The sequence below is a fragment of the Mirounga leonina genome, unplaced genomic scaffold, assembly GCF_011800145.1.
Source record: "Mirounga leonina isolate KUSES-001 unplaced genomic scaffold, KU_Mleo_1.0 Mir_165, whole genome shotgun sequence".
NCBI lineage: Eukaryota > Metazoa > Chordata > Mammalia > Carnivora > Phocidae > Mirounga > Mirounga leonina.
In genome coordinates, this window is record NW_023270415.1 from 49,691,770 (window position 1) to 49,712,095 (window position 20,326).

The 20,326-nt window shown below is 38.1% G+C and overlaps 1 protein-coding gene across 36 annotated transcripts in view; it reads left to right on the forward strand.

Annotated features, from left to right (window-relative positions):
• RIMS2 (regulating synaptic membrane exocytosis 2) overlaps positions 1 to 20,326 on the forward strand; it is a 580,329-nt gene that overhangs the window by 549,645 nt on the left and 10,358 nt on the right. The window contains exons 1-2 of one of the 36 annotated variants that reach the window (XM_035011724.1): positions 2,502 to 2,606; positions 5,567 to 5,572. The exons of 34 other annotated variants lie outside the window; for them this stretch is intronic. In XM_035011724.1, the coding sequence (XP_034867615.1) occupies positions 2,502 to 2,606; positions 5,567 to 5,572 (111 nt within the window). Of the gene's footprint in view, positions 1 to 2,456; positions 2,607 to 5,566; positions 5,573 to 20,326 lie in introns of those variants that run through there. One more of the 36 variants, XM_035011723.1, reaches the window with a different exon arrangement.

The window sequence follows — 20,326 nt, forward strand, 5'->3', positions numbered from 1 at the left end:
TCAGTCCCTCTTCCTTGATTCTTTCCTCCTGACCACAACACAATACACACATGTGCACGCACACACACTTGTACCCATACATACAGATGTATTCCTAAAACAATACTGCAATTGATGCAGTAACTACATGGGCTAGCCGCTAATGTTTTGTTTCACTTTATTTTTTGGAATGCTGATCAAAACTTAATAACTGATTTTCAGGACTCACTAGAAATTTGTGACCCACAGTTTAAAAAAATATATTAGATGACTTTAAATAGTTTTTTTCAGTTTGCAAAATTCTGATTGTCTTTATTCTTATGGTGAAAATTTCATTTAATAAAAACGTTTTTGTTCTCTGAACAAAAAGCAATATGGTATGAAAAAGTGCTCTTAGAGTTCCTGGCTTTATCAATGTTCTATTGAAATGCTGATATGTTACAAAAGTGAATAAAGAACAGGAAACTGAACTAAGGAGTTGTAGGAATAATAATGAGAAAAGACTAAAGCCTTCAGAAAAACTGAAGCAAGAAACCTGGATAATCCTAAATCTAAGCAACCAAAAGTTATGTGATGGCATGCTTATTTGTACTGAAAGTTTCCTAATTTTTACAAAGATTTGAAAGGGTGATTTACCTGAATGCATTTTTTTAATACCTTCTAAATTGCAGTGTCCAATGGCCAGAGTCATTAACATCCCTAGAAGGCCCTGGTAATCTGTTCCTCTGCCTCTTATCTCTCTGACCTCCTTTCCTTCCCTCTCACTCATCCCACTGCAGCCACGCTAGCCCTTTCTGCTGGTCCAGGACACACCTTGAACCTTCCCACTGGAGGTTCTCTTTGCCTCAAACTCATTCTCCTCCTCACATACCCGAATGGCTAACTTCCTCAACATCTTCACACCTCTGTTGAAATGTCACCTGGTCAATGAGGCCCACTCTAACAGACCTTTTTTTTTTTTTTTTTTTACATTGCAGACTGCCCCATCTCTCTTAATTTTTTCCCATTTGCATTTATCCTAACCCTTTTAACACTGTGTACTTTACTGATTTATGGTGTCTGTCCCCACTACTAGAATGCAAGCTCCACTAGAGCAGAGATTTTTATCTGCTCTGATTATTGTTGTGTCCTAAGTGTTTGCAAAGGTACCCAGCATATACGAGGAGCTCAAGTAGATTTAATTGAATGAGCGTTTGAATCTCCCAGTACATCAAGCAAAGAATTTGTACATATATATTACTTAGGAAATATTTATTGTATGAAAAAATAGAGCTCCCTTACACGTACCCAAGAATCAAGCTGTGACATGGTTAGGACTGGAATCATTGTACCCTACCTTCCCACCCCCCTAGCTAAAGAAACTGAGAGGTTGAGGGACTTGTGTAAACCATGAAAAGTGGGGCAGTCTTCTGACTCCTATTAAAATGGAATTATGGTTGCTTCATATCCTGGGGTAGGGATTTGCAGTTTCCAGAATGCGACATGTTATGTCACTTATAAACTGTTTTGTTTCTAGTATGTTTGTGTTGTGTCCAACTTAAGAGGATGCTCTCTTTTATTTAGATGTTTAAAGCCTTCCAGTGTTTATTGTCATTCTTAGCAACATTAGGTAGCAGATTATTTAATTCAGAGAAAGCAAGCATTAAACATTCCTGAAATTAAAGCAAAGTTGATAAGCAAGAAAGTACTTTTTTAGTGTGGGTGCTTTTTCAGGCTCTTGGTTTCTTTTTAACCTTTTTCTCCTCTGTTGAATTTTTTTTTAAAGACAGACGGTAAATGAGAAAGCTTTAATTCTAGGCTTCCGTGGAATCTATTAAAAATTGGGGAGCCTTGTGTTAGGATTTGGAGAAAATTTCAGTATTTCCTGTCAGTGCTTGAGGAGCGTTAACAAATTAAGTGAAACTGAGGAAAGGGAAAGTGACAACCCAAAATTTCCCGATGCATTACCGGTCTGCGATGCCTAACGTAGTGCGTGTAACTAACACCCTCTGGTCCTAAGCACGCGGCGGGAAGAAGAGGAGCTCGCAGGGGTTGCTCTGGGTCCGAGCTGCCCAGAAGCCAGGGCGCGCGGCTCCGAAGCCGCCGGCCCACCGCCACCACCTCCCCCTGCGACTGCTGATTGGCGGGGACCACAGCATCAGCAGCATCTCCCGGCGAGGGGAGGGCGGCGAGACTCCGCAGCCACTGCCTCCGGGATCCTCAGCTCCCTCCCGGCGAGACCTCGGACTTTCGCCGCCAGCAGCCGCGTCTCCGCCCGCCCCCGTCTCGACCCCCTCCTCGTGGCCCCTCCCCAACAAAGTGGAGGACCCGGCCGCCGGGAGAGCCACGTCCCGTCCGGACCGGGTCGGCGAGGCCGGGGCCAGAACCCCAGGGGTCCCGTCGCACCGTCCTGGCCCGCGAAGCGCTGCGATCGCCGCGCCCCAGCCGCCAAGACGCCTCGTATCCTGTACCGCGGGAAGAGTGGCTCTTCGTCCAAGATGGGCCGGCAGGGCTTGGGGGGCGCCGGCGCTGCGGGGCGCGCCATGCAGCGCTCCCAGAGCCGGAGCAGCCTCTCTGCCTCCTTCGAGGCACTGGCCGGCTACTTTCCCTGCATGAACTCCCTGGAGGAGGAAGAAGGAGGTGAGGCTGTCTGTAGTTGGCATTGCTGTCCGTTCACCCCCTGGCATCTCGGTGGGTGGAGGGTTGGCAGGGGAGCGAGCACTCCCAGGAGCAGCGTCCCTAGCCCCGCTCGGCTCTCGGGCACTGCGCGGGGTTGAGAGACCCCCAGGCGCGCCGGCTGAGCTGCCAAGTTCCGTTTTATTGGTTTATTCCGAGAGCTCCACCAGCGCTGACTTGGGAGACAGCTTTCCTAGTGAAGTTCATTCTCAAGGGCTTGCAAGTTGAGTAGGGATGCAGTCTGGGGGAGGCAAGGCAGCAGCCGTCGGGGGCACCCCGCTGTGTTTTTGTTTAGTCCCGTGATCTCGGTATTAACATTTGGCCTCGAGGACAGACGTACTCAAAAATTAAAGGGGGAGGCAGCAGCGAATCCCCGCTTGTGTAAACTCAAGATCCAGATGAGGGGAAGGGGTGATACAATGGACAGGTCAGAGGTTGACCGTACTGAAGGGGGGTTTGGACTCTGGGCTCTGGAAACTGTTCACACCGCACAGTGCTGTCAACCTACCTGACCGTCGGTTGTCTGTCTCTGGCGTTAGGGGATCCCGTGATAAGTAAGCTGAAGAGAAAAACGGGGAAGAGGACTCTTTGTTTTAAACTTCTCACCAAGTGGTTTCGAAACCTTCATAAAGTTTTGAATAACACAACATAGGTTTTCTTCAGGAAGAACTTTTCGTAAGATTTAACAACTAACAGGAAAAAACATAATTTGTAAATCAGAGTAAAAATTGACTGCTGAATAATGGCGTTCCCAACATTTGAAATAGTGTTTATTAATTTATTGATATGCTACTTGCAAACCGTGTTCATCTTTACACGTATATCCAGAGTACGTTAGTTATCATCATCATGTTAACTCTAGTATTGTATGGTAATAGAGTTTATTCTGCTTTTATTTTGTGACAATCAGTGACCTCTTATCAGGATATCTGCACTGAGCCCTGATTGACAATCAATGACCTCTTACCAGGATATCTTTACAGAGCCCTGATTTAGAAGAAACTAACTACCTGCTCCGTGACGAGGTAGATACGCTTCCCCCTATTTTTCCCAGTTGGAGGGACAGGGAGCTGGAAAATGGGAGGATGAACAATGTCTGGAACGTGGTCTTCAAAAGAATTCACTAGTTAGAGCCATCCAGGTTTCTTCTAGCTTATTGTTGCAATCCCAGTTTGCAATCTCAGTTTGCTATAGATCACTAAAGGATACTTCCCTATGCAAACAACTTTTAATTTTCATACTAATGTCTTGCTAGTTTTGTTTGAACATTGACATTTCACTTGTTTTCTATAATTAAATGGTTTAAAATCTCAGAAGTGTAAACAAGTCAAGAAATTAGAAAATCACATTGGGTAGATGAATGATCACAACTGAAGCTAAAACTTTCAGTATTTATTATGAGCCAGACGCTGTTCAAAGAACTTAACTGTATTTACTCTTTTAGGCCCACAAGAACGTTATGAGGCAGTATTTTTTATTATCCCTATTTCACAAAGAGTACACTGAGGCAGAGAGAAATTCAGAAACTTGCCCACCGTCAGTGTCTCCCTGGTAGTAGGCAATAGAGTTGCCTATGAACCCAGGCAGTCCACAACACAACCTACGCACCCAACTCTGGGCTATACTAGATTATTATTTGCATATACTTGGCCACAGTCACATACCTTGCAAGTGGTGAAGCTAGAACTCAAACCCAGCTGTGCCTGAAAATCCATATTTAAATGAAACAAATTATTAGAGACTCATTTCTCAGTTTTTAATTTTTACACCAAATCTTCGGTCTTGAGTTTGCTTCAGATAAACTTTCATCATTCTTCCCTAAGTTATAACCAGAATTGTTGAATTTATAAAATACCATTCCTAAAGAGACAGGGAAAGCTTATATATAACATGAAAATTTTCAAAATTTAAAATACATTCATTTAACCTTGGCTTACACAGATCTATCCCAGAGGAAAATCCTCTATCTACACATGGGAAGTTGAAACAGATTTCTGTTCCACTATATGGCTTATTGAGTTGCCAAGACAATGTTTCATAAGGAAGCTAGTGTTTTCAAAATTAAGCCATAGTTATCTACAGGTAACCAAAGAGGAATTGCTCCCCATAAATGAGCAGTCTTTCTACTGGGCTATGGTCATCTACATGGCCAAGAGAAGATTTCCTGACTTTCTTCTTGTCTTGCAGTATTCCTACCAGCCTTGAAAGTCCTGAAGTGTTTTTAGGGTATTCCACATACCCTGTAGAGTTGTAAAAGTTAGAAATCACTGTCCCGGAGCAGTGCTTCCTACATTTTTTTTTTTTTTTTCTATTGAGACACCCACAGGGACACATGAAGTTCATGTGGGTAACATACTCTCATAAGCTTACTCAGGAATATGTTATTATAACTGTGAGACCCATTCTAATGTATAAAGAAAAGTAAATCCATCACAACAACAAATCCATCACACTGATTGAGAACAACTTGTCTAAAGAGATCGGTGGTCTACGAACAAGTGTAATTTGACTAATGAAACTGATTTTAAATTAGCCTGATTTTAAAGCTCGTCTTTTTTTTCTTTTTGGTCTTTTCAGACATCGTGCAATAACTAACTCAAATGTCCTCTGCCTTCCAGTTCCATAGTCTCACTTCATTCTTCTGCTGTGCATCTGGACATTGCCATTCTGCACAAGAAGTACCAAGAACTTTATTGAGAAACCATATTCTTTTTATTCATTTGTTCATTCAAAAAAATTTAGTGAGGCTATTTGATGTGTCAGCAACGGGAGTCCTTGAAATAGTTTGATATGCTCCCTACCCTTTTAGAGCTTCCAGTCTAATGGAGATAGATATTAATAGGAACAACTATGTAATTATAACTGACTAGTGTTAGGAAGGCGAAGTACAGAGTGCAATCAGAATTATAAGAAAACTTAATTGAGGAGTTAGAGAAGGGTGTCCTGAGAAAGTGAGAGTGAAACATGGATTTGGGCCTCAGTGACAGCTCTCAGTCCCTCACCTGCTGGGAACAGTGCCTCCTGCGGACCTGTGAAAACAACACGCAAAGAGCCCACAGCTAGGAAGTTCCTGAACTAGGATCTAAAGCCATAATTTGGCTCTGGAGTTTATAATCCTAACTGCTCTGTGTATTGTTTCCTCATTATTATAGTACACTTTCTAGTAATATGCTATGGAGTTGATGACCAGGTACAGTACATTAATAATAGTAATTATTGAACACCCATGTGCCACATTCCTTTGGTTTCCTAATTCTTCAAGGAAGTTATTATTTTCAACATTTTACACATGTGAACACTGAGACTCAGAGACGTTAGTTTGGCCATGGATTATAAATTTCAATGGGGCATTGTCATTGAGGAGGAAAGGGGCATTCCTATAAGCAAAATAAGTTAAGTGATTTGTCTTTGTAGCATCTTTTTTGTATGCTTGTAGTTCTTTTTTATGTTATTTTCTTTTTTGCTTCCTTGTCCCTGGATATATTCTAAACAACAATTCTCCAATTCTCTGAGTAGCTTTTTTTTTTTTTAATTAATTTATTTATTTGAGAGAGAGAGAACACAAGTGGGGCAGGATGGGGGCTGAGGGAGAGGGGCAAGCAGACTCTGTGCTGAGTACAGAGCCCAATGTGGGGCTCGATCCCAGGACCCTGGGATCAAGACCTGAGCCAAAGGCAAACACTTGAACTGACTGAGCCACCCAGGCTCCCCATGCTTTTTTTTTTTTTTTAAGTAAAAGTAATAATAATAGCCCCTTACATTTTACTTAACAGTTTATGAATTTTGTTTACTTATTTTATCATTGAATCCTATAAGTATTAACTTCACTATATAAACTACTTGGCCCCAACATTGAATCTATGAGTCTACCTCCCCAATGTAGAATATTATTGTTATGTAGAATTTTTAAACATTACAAGTAATTCTAAGATTCCTTCCTAAGAAAGAAGGAATCATTTCAAGGAGAATTTACCATTCTGCACAAGAAGTACCAAGAACTTTATTGAGAAACCATATTCTTTTTATTCATTCGTTCATTCAAAAAAATTTAGTGAGGCTATTTGATGTGTCAGCAACGGGAGTCCTTGAAATAGTTTGATATGCTCCCTACTCTTTTAGCAGCCCCACAACTTCCCATCTATAGATTCAATGGTAAGTGGTTATCATCTTACAATGTAGAAAATGGCACATTTTCTAACACTTGATAGATACGGTTTCTCAGAGACTATTTTAATGTTGTTACCTGTGGTTCTGGGCTAGTGATCTTTGTTCAGTTAGGTACGTATAATATATGATGAATTTGATTTACTTGATTTTATGGCCTGACTTCTTTGGTTAAAGTATGGCTTGGCAATCATACAGAAGAGATCTTATCAACTTAATGCTATTTAACTGAATAAATTAATTCATTTAATTTCTTTTACATGCCACTAGCTTAAAAATTAAATTACAGGAAAACCATCCAAGAAACAGGAATAATTTTAAATCACCAGAAAAACTGAGAAAAGGTGTTTTTTTTTTTGCATATGATAGTGAAGCTATGAGGAATTAATGTAAAAGGAACTAAAGAGACTAATAGAAAAGACCTATTTAATTCACCCCCACTCTTTAAGAGGTCGTGCAACCAATAAGAAGAGTATAAAAAATTCTATCTTGGTCTAATCTTTGTATATAGTAAATGATACACTTAATTCTTAATAAGCAGTCCCATTTGATTAAAATGGAACATAGCACTTCGCCCATGCTCCATTGGAATAAAAAATTCTCCATACACTTAAATGTAATCCTCCCAAGTATAGACATCATGCCTAGCAAAGTATCCACTAAATGTCTATTAATAATAGTATATAGTTCTACCATTTTTTTCAAAGTAGATGTCATTATACTGACTGCTATTTTTATTTATTTTATTTATGTTGTTTTAAATTTAATATGTGATCTAGACTTTTTAAAATTCAGTGATCATAGTTTTTGCACATCTTCACAATGCCAGAATTGGAGGCAGGACATGGATACAGAGTTTTAGTCTGAATTTGTATATGTTCTTAGGAGATATTATTTTCCCTAGATTATGATTGATTACATATAATAAATCATTTCATAAATGAGTCTATACCATATTCAGAAATAGCACAACATTTTTATATTAGGTTTACATTCTAGGCAGATAAGTGAAGCAAAAGATTTTTGAATTGAAAAACATAAATGAAAGAACAGGTCCATTCAGAGTGCTTATTAAATATTACCTTTTTATCTGAGATTCAGAATTTGTCACTGGTAAGTGTCCAAACAGTATCTTTAAAGTAGTTTAAAACTTTAATACAAAAGTCAAGTTTAAACCCCCGTGTGCTTTCATCCTTCAATAAGTTCACTAAATTCAGAGCTAGTAAAGGGATGAGTTTCCCTATGGAGACATCCTTGTGTGTAACAACTTACAGAAGAAACCCACTAGAAGGTGGTAATGGCAGCATCCCATTGCTGCCAAGGACTGTGGTTTAATGTAAATACTCTCTGTTGTTCTTAAGTAGGCTCTTATTATTGATCAGACAAGATCATTCTATACATTTGCTCTATCTCCTAATGTAACAGTGTTTGATGGAGATGAGGGGGGCTTACCTAATGCTATGTATATATAATATTATTTGAACAACTGAAGAAAAAAGCTATCATAAAAATGATAGCATCAATGTAGGTTTTGAAGTACCATTTCTTAAGATTTAGATTTTACCTAATGAGACTGCAATGAAAGGACTGTTTATTTTAGCTATTTCCGTGATCAGTTGTTCCCTTACTATCCTAAGAATCGGGGCCAGGCAGGTAACATACATCAGTGAGGTAGACCAGCTGTAATACAAATAGGAAAAGCAAGCACTCTGAAAAGCTGGAGAAAGCTTACCCACCCAGTCAGCACTCTGTTCTAGCTAATTGGTGCCAAATTGAATATCAGCCCAGGGTTGGCAAACTTACTCTTCTTTTTTCCCTAAGAGAAAAGCTATAAATCTGGATGTTTACTTAAAATCTTTAACTTTTACAATGTTGGCAGCTAAATGAAAAAAATATATACATTATTTGGGCCAAACAAAACGTAACCTGTTGACCAAGTATGTGCCACCAGTTGGCAACTTCTGCGAAGGAACTGCTTTCTTCCTTCCCGTTCTTATTGTCACCTGGATAGTTTAGGACTACATTTGCTCCCCTTTGAAATCTTCTGAGAGTCTCCCAACCTGCTCTCTACCTTCTGGGTCTCCGCTCCAATCTAACTTCATTGCCTGTGTCAGTTCTCTTATATATCGTCTTGATCGTGACACTGCTCTTCCTCCAAAAACTTCAGTAGATTCCCATTTCCTATTACATAGTTCCTTTAGCCTGACATTCAAAGTCTTTAACAATCAGGTACTTATATACAGCATAGCTTCTCTGCCTTCTAGGGCCCTTTAGGAATCCAGTAATTCAATAAAACTAAGCCTTCTTGTTCTTTGCCTCCAAATTTTTGTTCATGCTTTTCTTTCTATTCATCCTCTACCACTGTATATGCATCACATATAATTACCCTTCAAAGCGCAGCTCATATCTTGTCCATGTTTTCAGAAGCTATATAAGCTTCTGCAGGCAGAGGAGAAGGTGAATGGGCATATACTGGGGTTTGAAATATTAGCTCCACCTTTTCCTCCTTGTGTGAACTAAGTGGGATGCTTAATTTCCTTGAGCTTCAGTTTCCTCCTTTTATGTGAAATGTGCATAATAATACTTACCTTGGAGAGATGTTGTGAACTGCATTGTCTTGGTTATTATTCCCTTATGATCCCATATCAACGTATGTTTACCTTTTTCTGGACTAGATTTGTGCTGTCCAATACAGGAAGCACTAGCCGCTTGGCTATTTAAATGTAAATAGATTGAAACAAAATTAAATTAAAAAATTATTTCCAGAGTCACATTAGCCACATTTTGAGTGCTCAGTAGCTACACATGACTGGTGACTACCTTACTGAACAGTGCAGAATTATAGAACATTTCCATCATTCACACAAAGTTATATTGGACAGTATAGCTTCAGATACTTAATAGCACTCATATAGCCCTTAGAATATATCGCCTTGGATTGTCATTATTGACTATCTTACCTCACCTACTAAACTGTAAAATTATATAATAAGGAATTATGTGATCAAATGTTACATATATTTATCTCCCACAGTGTTGCACCAAGTAAGTACTTAGCAAATATGTGGTGTGAATAAATGAACAAGTCTCTGGTTGGCTTCTGTGTTCATATCATGGAATAGAAAGAAGCTATTAGAGCTGGAAGGGACCAAATTGTTTGAATAACTGTTTCTAATCTTGCAGGTGCAATAGTGCTTAAAAGTCATGTGTTCTTGGTGCTATACCTGGAAGTTGGGCATACTTAGCCTCTTATAAACTAGAAACATATTTTTCTACTGTAAATTAGAAATGAAACATGTGTATGCAGTATGTTTCACTTAGGGTGCCTTCTTATAATCAACAGAAACCAAGTCTAGCAATTAGATGGAAAAGGTATTTGCTAAGGGATTTTGGATAGGTCACAGAGTCTTTAGGACGACCGAGATTCTGTGCTAGAGGTTAGAAAAGTTGTCCCAAACCATACTGCAGAACTAATCCTACTGAACTATCACTGCTGCTTAGCACAGAAAACACAGTTTGCACTGTTGTCAGCCTTTGAAGTGGAATCATTACCTACTGCTGGAGGACCATTCTTGGAAATTATACATTGTGGCTACCACCCTCATTAGAATGGGAGCCCGCGATGTCCCAGCTTCTTTGCTTCATTAGCTTCAGATCAAAGTTTGGGGCAGTGGTGTCTGATCAGCAGAACCTCAGCCATTTGTTCATGCCCTGTTTGCCAGACAGGCTAGTAATACCCAACAATTTTAGTGTCTACAATTGAAGGATAGATTATTTCTCATACATAGGAAAAGGGTTCAAATACTAGTGAGCCAAAAGCATTAACAAATATCCACTTAATAATATAAAATAATTAGCGGTGGAAAAAGCCCATTAAACTCAGCCTAATTACCTATTTTTAATATTTTTAAATACTAGTTTGCTATTGGGTTATTTTCCTCTTTGCTTGATAAGCATAAGCAAATAGGAAAAGGGGGGGGAAATCTATGGAAGAAGGCTAGAATAAAGACTATAGCTCTCTTAATTTTAACTTTTTCTGCAGATTTGGCTACCCAAATATCCATGCACACTCTTATTTTGCATATAGAACATAGTCAATCCCTCCCTAGAAAGACAGCCTTAAAATGTCATTCATTTACTGCATGCAAATTGAAATCTAGAATGTTTGAGTGATGTGTAGTTCTCTTCCTCATATCCAGATGGGGCTTTTCATGTTATGTAAATATGTGTATATATATATACATATATATATGTATATATATGTATATATATACTGGCAAACCTACAGATAAGTTATCTGCTTACAATACATTCATTTTAAATGGTAGAGTAGCAACAGGATAATGGAAATAAAAATTCTCATTTAGAAAGAAGAAAATAGGGGGACACCTGGGTGGCTCAGTCAGTTAAGCGTCTGCCTTTGGCTCAGGTCATGATCTCAGGGTCCTAGGATCTCAGCTCAGCAGGGATTCTGCTTCTCCCTCTCCCTCTGCCCCTCCCCAGCTCATGCTCTCTCTCTCTCTCAAATAAATAAAATCTTAAAAAAAAAAAAAAGAATTGTGTTTAAAAAAAAAAAAGGAAAGGAGAATAGGAAAAACAAAACAATGAATTATCCACAAGAATTATCAAGTCCCACCTGGAAGGAATTGCAAAGATTGACAGAATACATTCCTTGGTTTACTCACCTGGCAACCTCGATTCTGTTTTTTTAGAAAGTATGTCTTTGCCTTTATTCTTCATTGGCCACAAAGATTTGCTTTGAAGAGGAGGCTATATAGTATTAATAGCCTGTTTCTGCTACTGCATATTAGGAAACTCAGTAGTTACCTTAAGAGTTGAACAGACTTTTCTAAGTGGGCTTAGTCCTTTAAAAATTCAATAGTCATACAGTCTATTTAATTCCAGTTAGTTTCAAGTATGAGTAACTCCAACCAAACACCTCATTTGACAAAGATTTTAAGCCTCAAGATTCTGTTTTTTTAGTTTGTAGCTGCTGTGCCCTGCCCACTTCTTGTGCTCTCAACTTAATGGCATCCACCTCGATATCATCTGAAAACAATGGAAGGAAACCCCTTAATCCATTTTGGTCAGCAGTCTCTTTTCTCCCCTTTTGAATGTCAAGGCTCCACTTAATTATTCCTGCAAGTTTCTTCCTGCAAGTTTAGGATAATTTCACACTTTCCAGTCATTTTTCAAATAAGAATTTGTATGGCATTTTACAGTTTTCAAAACTGTTTCACATAGATTATAGTGTCAGATCTTTATCCATCACTACTTAGGCCTAATTCTGGGCTCTCTGTTCTATTTTGTTGATCTATTTTTCTATTCTTTCACGAATACAATATTGTCTTGATTACTGTAGCTTTAAATAAGTCTTGAAATTTGACAGTGTCGAATTTCAAGTGTCCATAGCTTACAGCTCTCCAACTTTATTCTTTGCCTTCAATTTTGTGTTGACTATTCTGGGTCTTTTGCCTCTCCATAATAAACTTTAGAATCAGTTTATCAATATCTACAAAATAATTGCTGGGATTTTGATTGGGATTGCTTTGAATCTATAGATCAAGTTGAGAAGAACTAACATCTCAATAATATTAAGCTTTCCTATTCATGAACATGGAATATCTCTCCATTTATTTAATTCTTTGATTTCATTCATCAGAGTTTTATAGTTTTCCTCATACCTAACATTATTTCATTTTTTGTATGCTAATATAAGTGATACTGTTGTGTTTTTTTCCTAATTTCAAATTCCATTTGTTCATTGCTGGTATATAGGAAAAAATTTGCCTTTTGTATATTAACCTTGTATCCTACAACCTTGCTATTATCATTTATTATTTCCAGGAGTTTTTAGATATATATTTTATTGGATTTTCTACATAAACAGTCATATCATCTGTGAGCAAAGAAGTTTTATTTCTTCCTTCTCAATCTGTATAATTTTTATTATCTTTTTTTGCCTTACTGCATTAGTTAGAATTTCCAGTAAGCTGTTGAAAGGAGTTATGAGAAGGAACATACTTGTTTTGTATTGAATCTTGGTGGGAAAGCTTTGAGTTTCTCACTATTAAATTTAATGTTGGCTTTAGGTTTTTTATAGATTTTTTTTTATTTTATTATGTTATGTTAATCACCATACATTACATCATTAGCTTTTGATGTAGTGTGCCATGATTCATTGTTTACGTATAACACCCACTGCTCCATTCAGTACGTGCCCTCTTTAATACCCATCACCAGGTTAACCCATAGATCTTTTTTATCAAGTTGGGAAAGCTCTTTATTCTTTTTTTTTTTTTAAAGATTATATTTATTTATCTGACAGAGAGAGACACAGTGAGAGAGGGAACACAAGCAGGGGGAGTGGGAGAGGGAGAAGCAGGCTTCCTGCTGAGCAGGGAGCCCAATGCGGGGCTCGATCCCAGGACTCTGGGATCATGACCTGAGCCGAAGGCAGACGCTTAACGACTGAGCCACCCAGGCGCCCCTAGCTCTTCTCTATTCTTAGTTTACGGAATTTTTATCATGAATAGGTGTTGGATTTTGTCAAGTGCTTCTTCTGGATCTATTGATAGGATCATGTGATTTTTCTTTTCTAGCTTGTTGATGTGATGTATCACATTAATTAATTTGTGAATATTGAACCAGCGTTGCATGACTGGGATAAATCCCACTTCATCATGGTGTATAATTCTTTTTATCCATTGTTGGATTTGATTTGCTAGTATTTTGTTGAGGATTTTGCATCTATTTCCATGGGAGATACTAGTCTATAGTTTTCTGTTCTTGTAATAGCCACTTTGTTTTACATATAAGGGTCAGAAAGGATCAGGGTCTTTTTCAACATCACATGCTGGCAAATCCATAATTTTTCACTATGTATTTAATACTGTTTGACTGCCGTGACATCATTTGATGAAATCTCCATTTTTTGTGTGGATAAATCCAAAGTAACATGCTGAGAGATAGAAATGCATATGTATATAGTAAGGAAAAGCTATTTCTTGCACATTTGTTTGAATTTTATCATAAATATATTTTTTCAACTTTATGGTAATTTTTTAAAATTTTAAATTGTAATTCCAGCATAGTTAGCATACAGTGTTATATTAGTTTCAAGTGTACAATATAATGATTCAACAATTCTATACATTACTCAGTGCTCATCAAAAGTTTGCTCTTTAATCCCCATCACCTATTTCACCCATTCCCCCCATCCCCCTCCCCTCTGGTAACCATCAGTTTGTTCTCTATAGTTAAGAGGCTCTTGCTCTTTCTCTTTCACCATCACATTCTTGAAGTCAGAATTTAGTAATAAAATTAACATTTTTCCATTCATGATAAAACAAGAAAGCATGAATGATCTAAATCTTAACAGTGTTCACAAAACAATTTAAGTTTATTTGAACAAGCAGTGAGAACATGAGATGAGGTTTCAAGTCACTGATTACTCTGGAATCAGAAATTAGTGTCCAAAATACTAAAGATGGAAGCCAGCCTGTTTGAGAAATAAGCATTGGCTTTGACATTGCTAGGGTTTCCCAGTTCAAGTTTCACCTATATCACTTGCTAGCTGTGCAACTCAAACAATTTCCTCAAATAGAAAGTGGTAGTAATAATAACCACCATACAACACTGTTATGAGGACTAGAGGCAGGTAGATTTAATATCCAAAGCATCTCCACATAGTAGTAAGTCAAGACACAAGAGCTCTTTCTTTCCTTCCTTTGTTTTAAACTTAGTAATTGAATTTTTCCCAACTTTTATTGTGAAATATTTTAAACATATCAAAAAAAGTAGGACAGTGAACATCCACTATATAGATTGACCAATTTTTAGTTGACTTTATCTTTCCTGTCTCTCCCCTGCTTCTCTCTTTTTCTCTCTCTCACACACAAACACAGTATGTATTTTTGCTGAACATTTGAGAGTGAGATAAGTTGCAGCATGCATCTCCTAATTAAAAAAAAAAACTACATAAACAATAAAATTAACAAAAAGTGTCTATCATCTAACATTTCTTCCATATTCACTTTTTAAACTATCCCAAAATTGTTTCTTATAGCTAAAATTTTGTTGTATTTTTTCCTCAATCCAGGATCTAGTTAAGTCTCATTCATTGTATTTGGTTGTTATGTGTAATCTAAAATAGTACTTTCACCTTTTTTTTTTTTTTCATGATATTTACTTTTAAAGAATCCAGACAAAGTTGTCTTATAGGATATCTAACAACCTGGATTTGTCTGATTGTTTTCTCTATTTCCTGTGTTTCCTGTAAACTGAACATTAGGTCTAGAGACATGGTTAATTTCAGTTTAAATGTCACAGGTGATGTAAACTTCATACATTCATCAGTAGCCACAATATCACATTTTCTCATTCTTGGGCATGCAAAGTTTGATCACTTGGTTTAGAGATGACTACCAGTTTCCCTGTATGGAGGGGATGTATCTTTCCCTTTATAATTACAAAGTAATCTCTGAGGTAATATTTTGGTACCATGTGAATATCCTGTTTCCCAAAAACCTCTCATCAAATGATCTTTAACATCCAGCGCTGATCCTTGCTTGAATCATTACACTGGGAATAGTGATTTTAATTTAATTTTTATCTGAAACATAATTGAGCTTATTTTAATGAACTTTTAAAGTATGTATATTAACTCTGTCCCTTTACATTATACCATACGGTATAAATTAATTTAGTATTGACAGTTTATTTTCATACATTCAGTATTACTTACTTATGACATGGCATATTTTCTATTTTTCTATTGATGAATATTTTCAACTTATATATTGTTTTTTAATAAAAATAAGTGGTTTCATTAATGGGTATATTTATACTATGATGAAATATGCTGCATATTAACTTCACATACAAAGAGCAGACTAAAAGGAGTTATAAATGTAAAAGAATGTCAGGACTTAAAGACATTAAAAATCTCTCTCCAGGAGAAGTCTAAGGAGATATGATGATGACAAAATGTAATGTGACATCATGGATCAGAAAAAAAAAATCAGATTAAAAACCAAGGAAATCTAAATAAAGCTTAGACTTTAGTTAATAGTCATATATCAATATTAGTTCATTAACTGTGACAAATTTACCATAGCCATGTAAGATATTAATAATAGGGAAAATAAGGTGTGGTGTATGCTGGAATTTTCTGTACTGTCATAACAATTTTCCTGTAAATCTAAACCTCTTCTAAAACTAAAAGTTTATTAGAAGTTATTTTAATATTTTTAAAACATGAATCTGAAGTTTAAGAACAATTAAAATTCTTTAAGCATTACTAATTCTTAAAATTTCTTTAAGCATACTAATATGACAAAACCAATGAAAGCAGTTATACAATAAAATAACAAATGCAGAGTTTTTATTCAGAAAACTGCATTCAAAGTGGTCAATATATAAATGATGTTGAAAAAAGGAAAAAGTTACAAAAATTTAGAACCCCTTAGTTACAAGAGAAACAAATAGTGTCTTCCAGCAATTCTGTGTGGATCAGCCAGAATAGGTTAGGTTATGCTGTAATAACAAAGGATTCAAAATTATTTGTGGCTTAACTCAAAGAATTCTTGTTTCGCTCCTTCTGCAAGTCCATTGAGAGTCATACTTGTGGGCTGTCCTCAGGGACCCAGGCTCGGGAGGTGCCTGTTGGTAACTGCTTCCACATTAAAGGAAGGGGGCATGGTGACTCGCACTTCAACTGTTGAAGCTTCTTCCCGGCAGTTACAGGGGCCAGGTTTGCCCACATTTCATTGGCGGAGCAAGTCACATCACCACACCTAACTTCAGAGGTGGGGGGACAGGTGAATATATTCAAACAAACCCAATGTCTATCATGATTGTGACTTCTGTTTATAGTTCACTGTATTGTAGCTATTAACTACATACCTTTCATAATAGTTTTGACAAAGCTGTTGGAACAAATGGATTTGTGTTAAGCTCTGAAACAATTTTAGAAATCAATTGCTAATTTCTATTAATTTTTATTTTATTGTAATTGTTAATGCAGATCCTGGTTTAACTCAGAAGAAATTATCAGGTACTTGCCCCTATTTTGTTTAGACTTTTAGGGGTTTGAATTATATTTATTATAATAAGTATATAGTAAGTGTTATTTATTATAGTAAGAAGCCCTGACAAACATAAGTACACAAGCTTTTATATGCAATTACAGCAACCTACTCGTGAGTATCCCGCTATTGAGGAGTATAAATCACCCTCCTTCATGTCTTGATACATAATCCACAGAGGGGAAGTTATGTCCACAGTGGCCACCATTGAGGTGAGATAAAGGGCTGAAAGCATTTCTTACACTTGAAAGTTTGAGGAATTAGAGGGGTTAGGTGGAATAAAGTTCAATTTGAAAGTCTTCTACTAAAGGGGAGCTAGCCACTCTGGACCTCAACTTTCTCATTGCTACAGTAAGGGAGTATGTAAACCATAAAAGCACGTTGGATCCCTGAGGTAGCTTCTGAAATTCTATGAATCGGTAATTTTAGAAATTCTCATTTTTAATGCATTTTTAAATTCTTTCAATGTAATGCAAATGGCTTCTCTAAATTATACTCACTCTGGAAAATGGTAATTTTTAGTAAAATGCAAAATCAGTGTCTTATTAACTCCAAGCACATAAACTGTGGCCAAAACTACAAATTAAAGACAATTTTCAGAATCTGCCAACCTGTCTTCAACCTGTTTCCATAAATAATTTCCCACATTAATGTCCAGAAAATCCTGACTCATCAGTAAGTCTGCCTTCAAAAAGGGGATGAGACCGTCCAAGTGAGAGCAAGCAGGAATGGGTTCTGTGGATACAAGATTTGGAAAGGAGTCACCATATAACATTAGGTTTGGCATTTCATTTTGAGCTTCATCTTGGGACTTATGAAAGTTTCCAGATCGGTAGCAGGGAGGACCTTTTCATTGTTGTTGTCAAGTCACTCAAAGGGTTTTCAGATTATTAGGGGAAACTGACCGGTTGTTTATGGTTGTTTATTTAATCAAGTGGCTTTCCTTGAATACAGAGGGTGCCAAGTAAATGAGTCATCAGACTAAGCGGAGCAGAATAACATGGACACCGCCTGTGTTCTGCTTTCTGCCTGTGATGTTTGGCAATTCAAGAACTTGACTTTTACCTGCAGGCGCCTTCTCCAAATACACTATGGTTTAAAATACCTAACACCAGAGTGGTTTTAAGGGCTCTACAACAACATAATCTGGGCCTTGGTTCTATAGCTTGCTACCTCAGTATTTTTAAACATCTGTATATACTCACACAGGCACATATATTTTACATGTTTATGTATATGTATGTAGTATATATATTTATATCTTTTTAAAAATATGAATTTTTTAATCATGGCTATTAAGTCCTTAAGAAAAATTTCAGTTGGGCTACTCCTATGGTCCCAATAGGTTATTTTTATGGACCTTGCCATTTAAAAGAACATGTATCTAAAAAATTCTCTATTGCTGCTTAACAATTTTCACAAATTTAGCAGTGTAAAACACTCAGTTCATAGTTCTGTAAGCCACATGTCTGGGATGGTATGGCATGGCTGGGTTTTCTGCTGAGGGTATCACAGGGCTGAAACCAGTTGCTGGCTGGGCTGAGTTCTTGTCTGGAGGCTCTGGGGGAAAACTGCTTCCAGGGACATTCAAGTTATTGGCAGATTCCAGTTCTTTGCAGTTGTAGGCCTGAGGCCCCTGTATTCTTGCTGCCTCTCAGCCAGGCATCTCTTTCAGAAGCTAGAAGCTGCTCGCAGGTCCTTTCCACGTGGTCCCCTCCATCTTCAACCAGCAAAGTTACAATGAATCTCTCATGGGTTTCAGATCTCCCTCAGTGACTCTTCTAGAATTAGCCAGAGAAAGCACTCTGCTTTTAAAAGGCTCATGTGGGTATGTCAGACCCACTCAGATAATCTCCCTATCTTTAAGTCAACTGATTAGTAACCTTTTTTTTTGTTGTTAAAGATTTTATTTATTTATTTGACAGAGAAAGAGCACAAGTAGGCAGAGTGGCAGGCAGAGGGAGAGGGAGAAGCAGGCTCTCCGCCGAGCAGGGAGCCGGATGTGGGGCTCGATCCCAGGACCCCAGGATCATGACCTGAGCTGAAGGCAACCGCTTAACCAACTGAGCCACCCAGGCGCCCCAACTGATTAGTCACCTTAATTACATCTACCAAATTCCTTTTGCCTGGTAAATACATAATCATGGGGCCATCTTAGAATTCTGCCTGCTACACTTACCTTATGTAGACACCCACATCCACTGTTCTCCAGGTTCAGTTTTTAGGTTGGGTGACATGACAAAGCATTTAGAGCATTAAATGTGAATCACCATGGTCAATTATATTTAGATGAAATTACTTTTTTTTTTTTTAAGATTTTTTATTTATTCATCTGAGACACAGAGATACAGAGAGAGGAGAGAGCCTGAGCAGGGAGAGAGGCAAAGGGAGAAGGAGAAGCAGGCTCCTCGCTGAGCCAGGAGCCCGACGTGGGGCTCGATCCCACGACCCCAGGATCATGACCTGAGCCGAAGGCAGACGCTTAACCATCTGAGCCACCCAGGCGCCCTAGATGAAATTACTTTTATTGTGAATGTCATGCAAAGGATTTGTAGTACTGAAAAATACATTTACTTTCTAAATAAGTGTATGTGGTGCATTAGAAAGAAGTACATTAAAAGCCATAAAGACCTATTATAAACATGCAGCATGTTGCTTACAATTCTCGATCCCATCCGATGACGATGAGTAGCTTTATCTCCTCCGTGTCTGCCACTAATCATGATCTTGGTCATACAGTAATGACACAGACTCGTAGGCTTTATAGCTAAAAGGCAGCAGAGAGCGTCTGTGACCACCACCCCTAACCCCCCCACTCCCTGCCTTTTTCATACATGAGGAGCCAGAGACTCAGGATTGGACTCAGAGAGGGCCACAGAGTCAGCTGGTCAGTGGTAGAGATTGGCCTGGAATATCTGTTTTCTGATTCCCTACCTAGTAATAACAGTAATGACAGTACCATTAATTAAAGATTTTCTATGTACAAGGCACTATCCTAAGTACCTTAAATATATTATTTTTCTGGGGCCCCTGGGTGGCTCAGTCATTAAGCGTCTGCCTTCGGCTCAGGTCATGATCCCAGGGTCCTGGGATCGAGCCCCGCATTGGGCTCCCTGCTCAGCGGGAGGCCTTCTTCTCCCTCTCCCACTCCCCCTGCTTGTGTTCCCTCTCTCGCTGTCTCTCTCTCTGTCAAATAAATAAAATCTTTAAAAATATATATATATATATTATTTTTCTTATCCTCACAAAAATCCTATGAGGTAGGCATTACTGTCTTTGCCATTCCACAGTTTGAGAAAACTGAGTCACAGAGGGGCTAAGTAGCTGGTTCAGTGTCACCCAGCTTGCTTATGGTTAAGTGGGGATTCAAAGAGAAACAGTCTGACACCAGGGCCGGAGCCCTTCCCTGTGCTCTGCTCTTTCCCAGGCCCGCCGCTGCT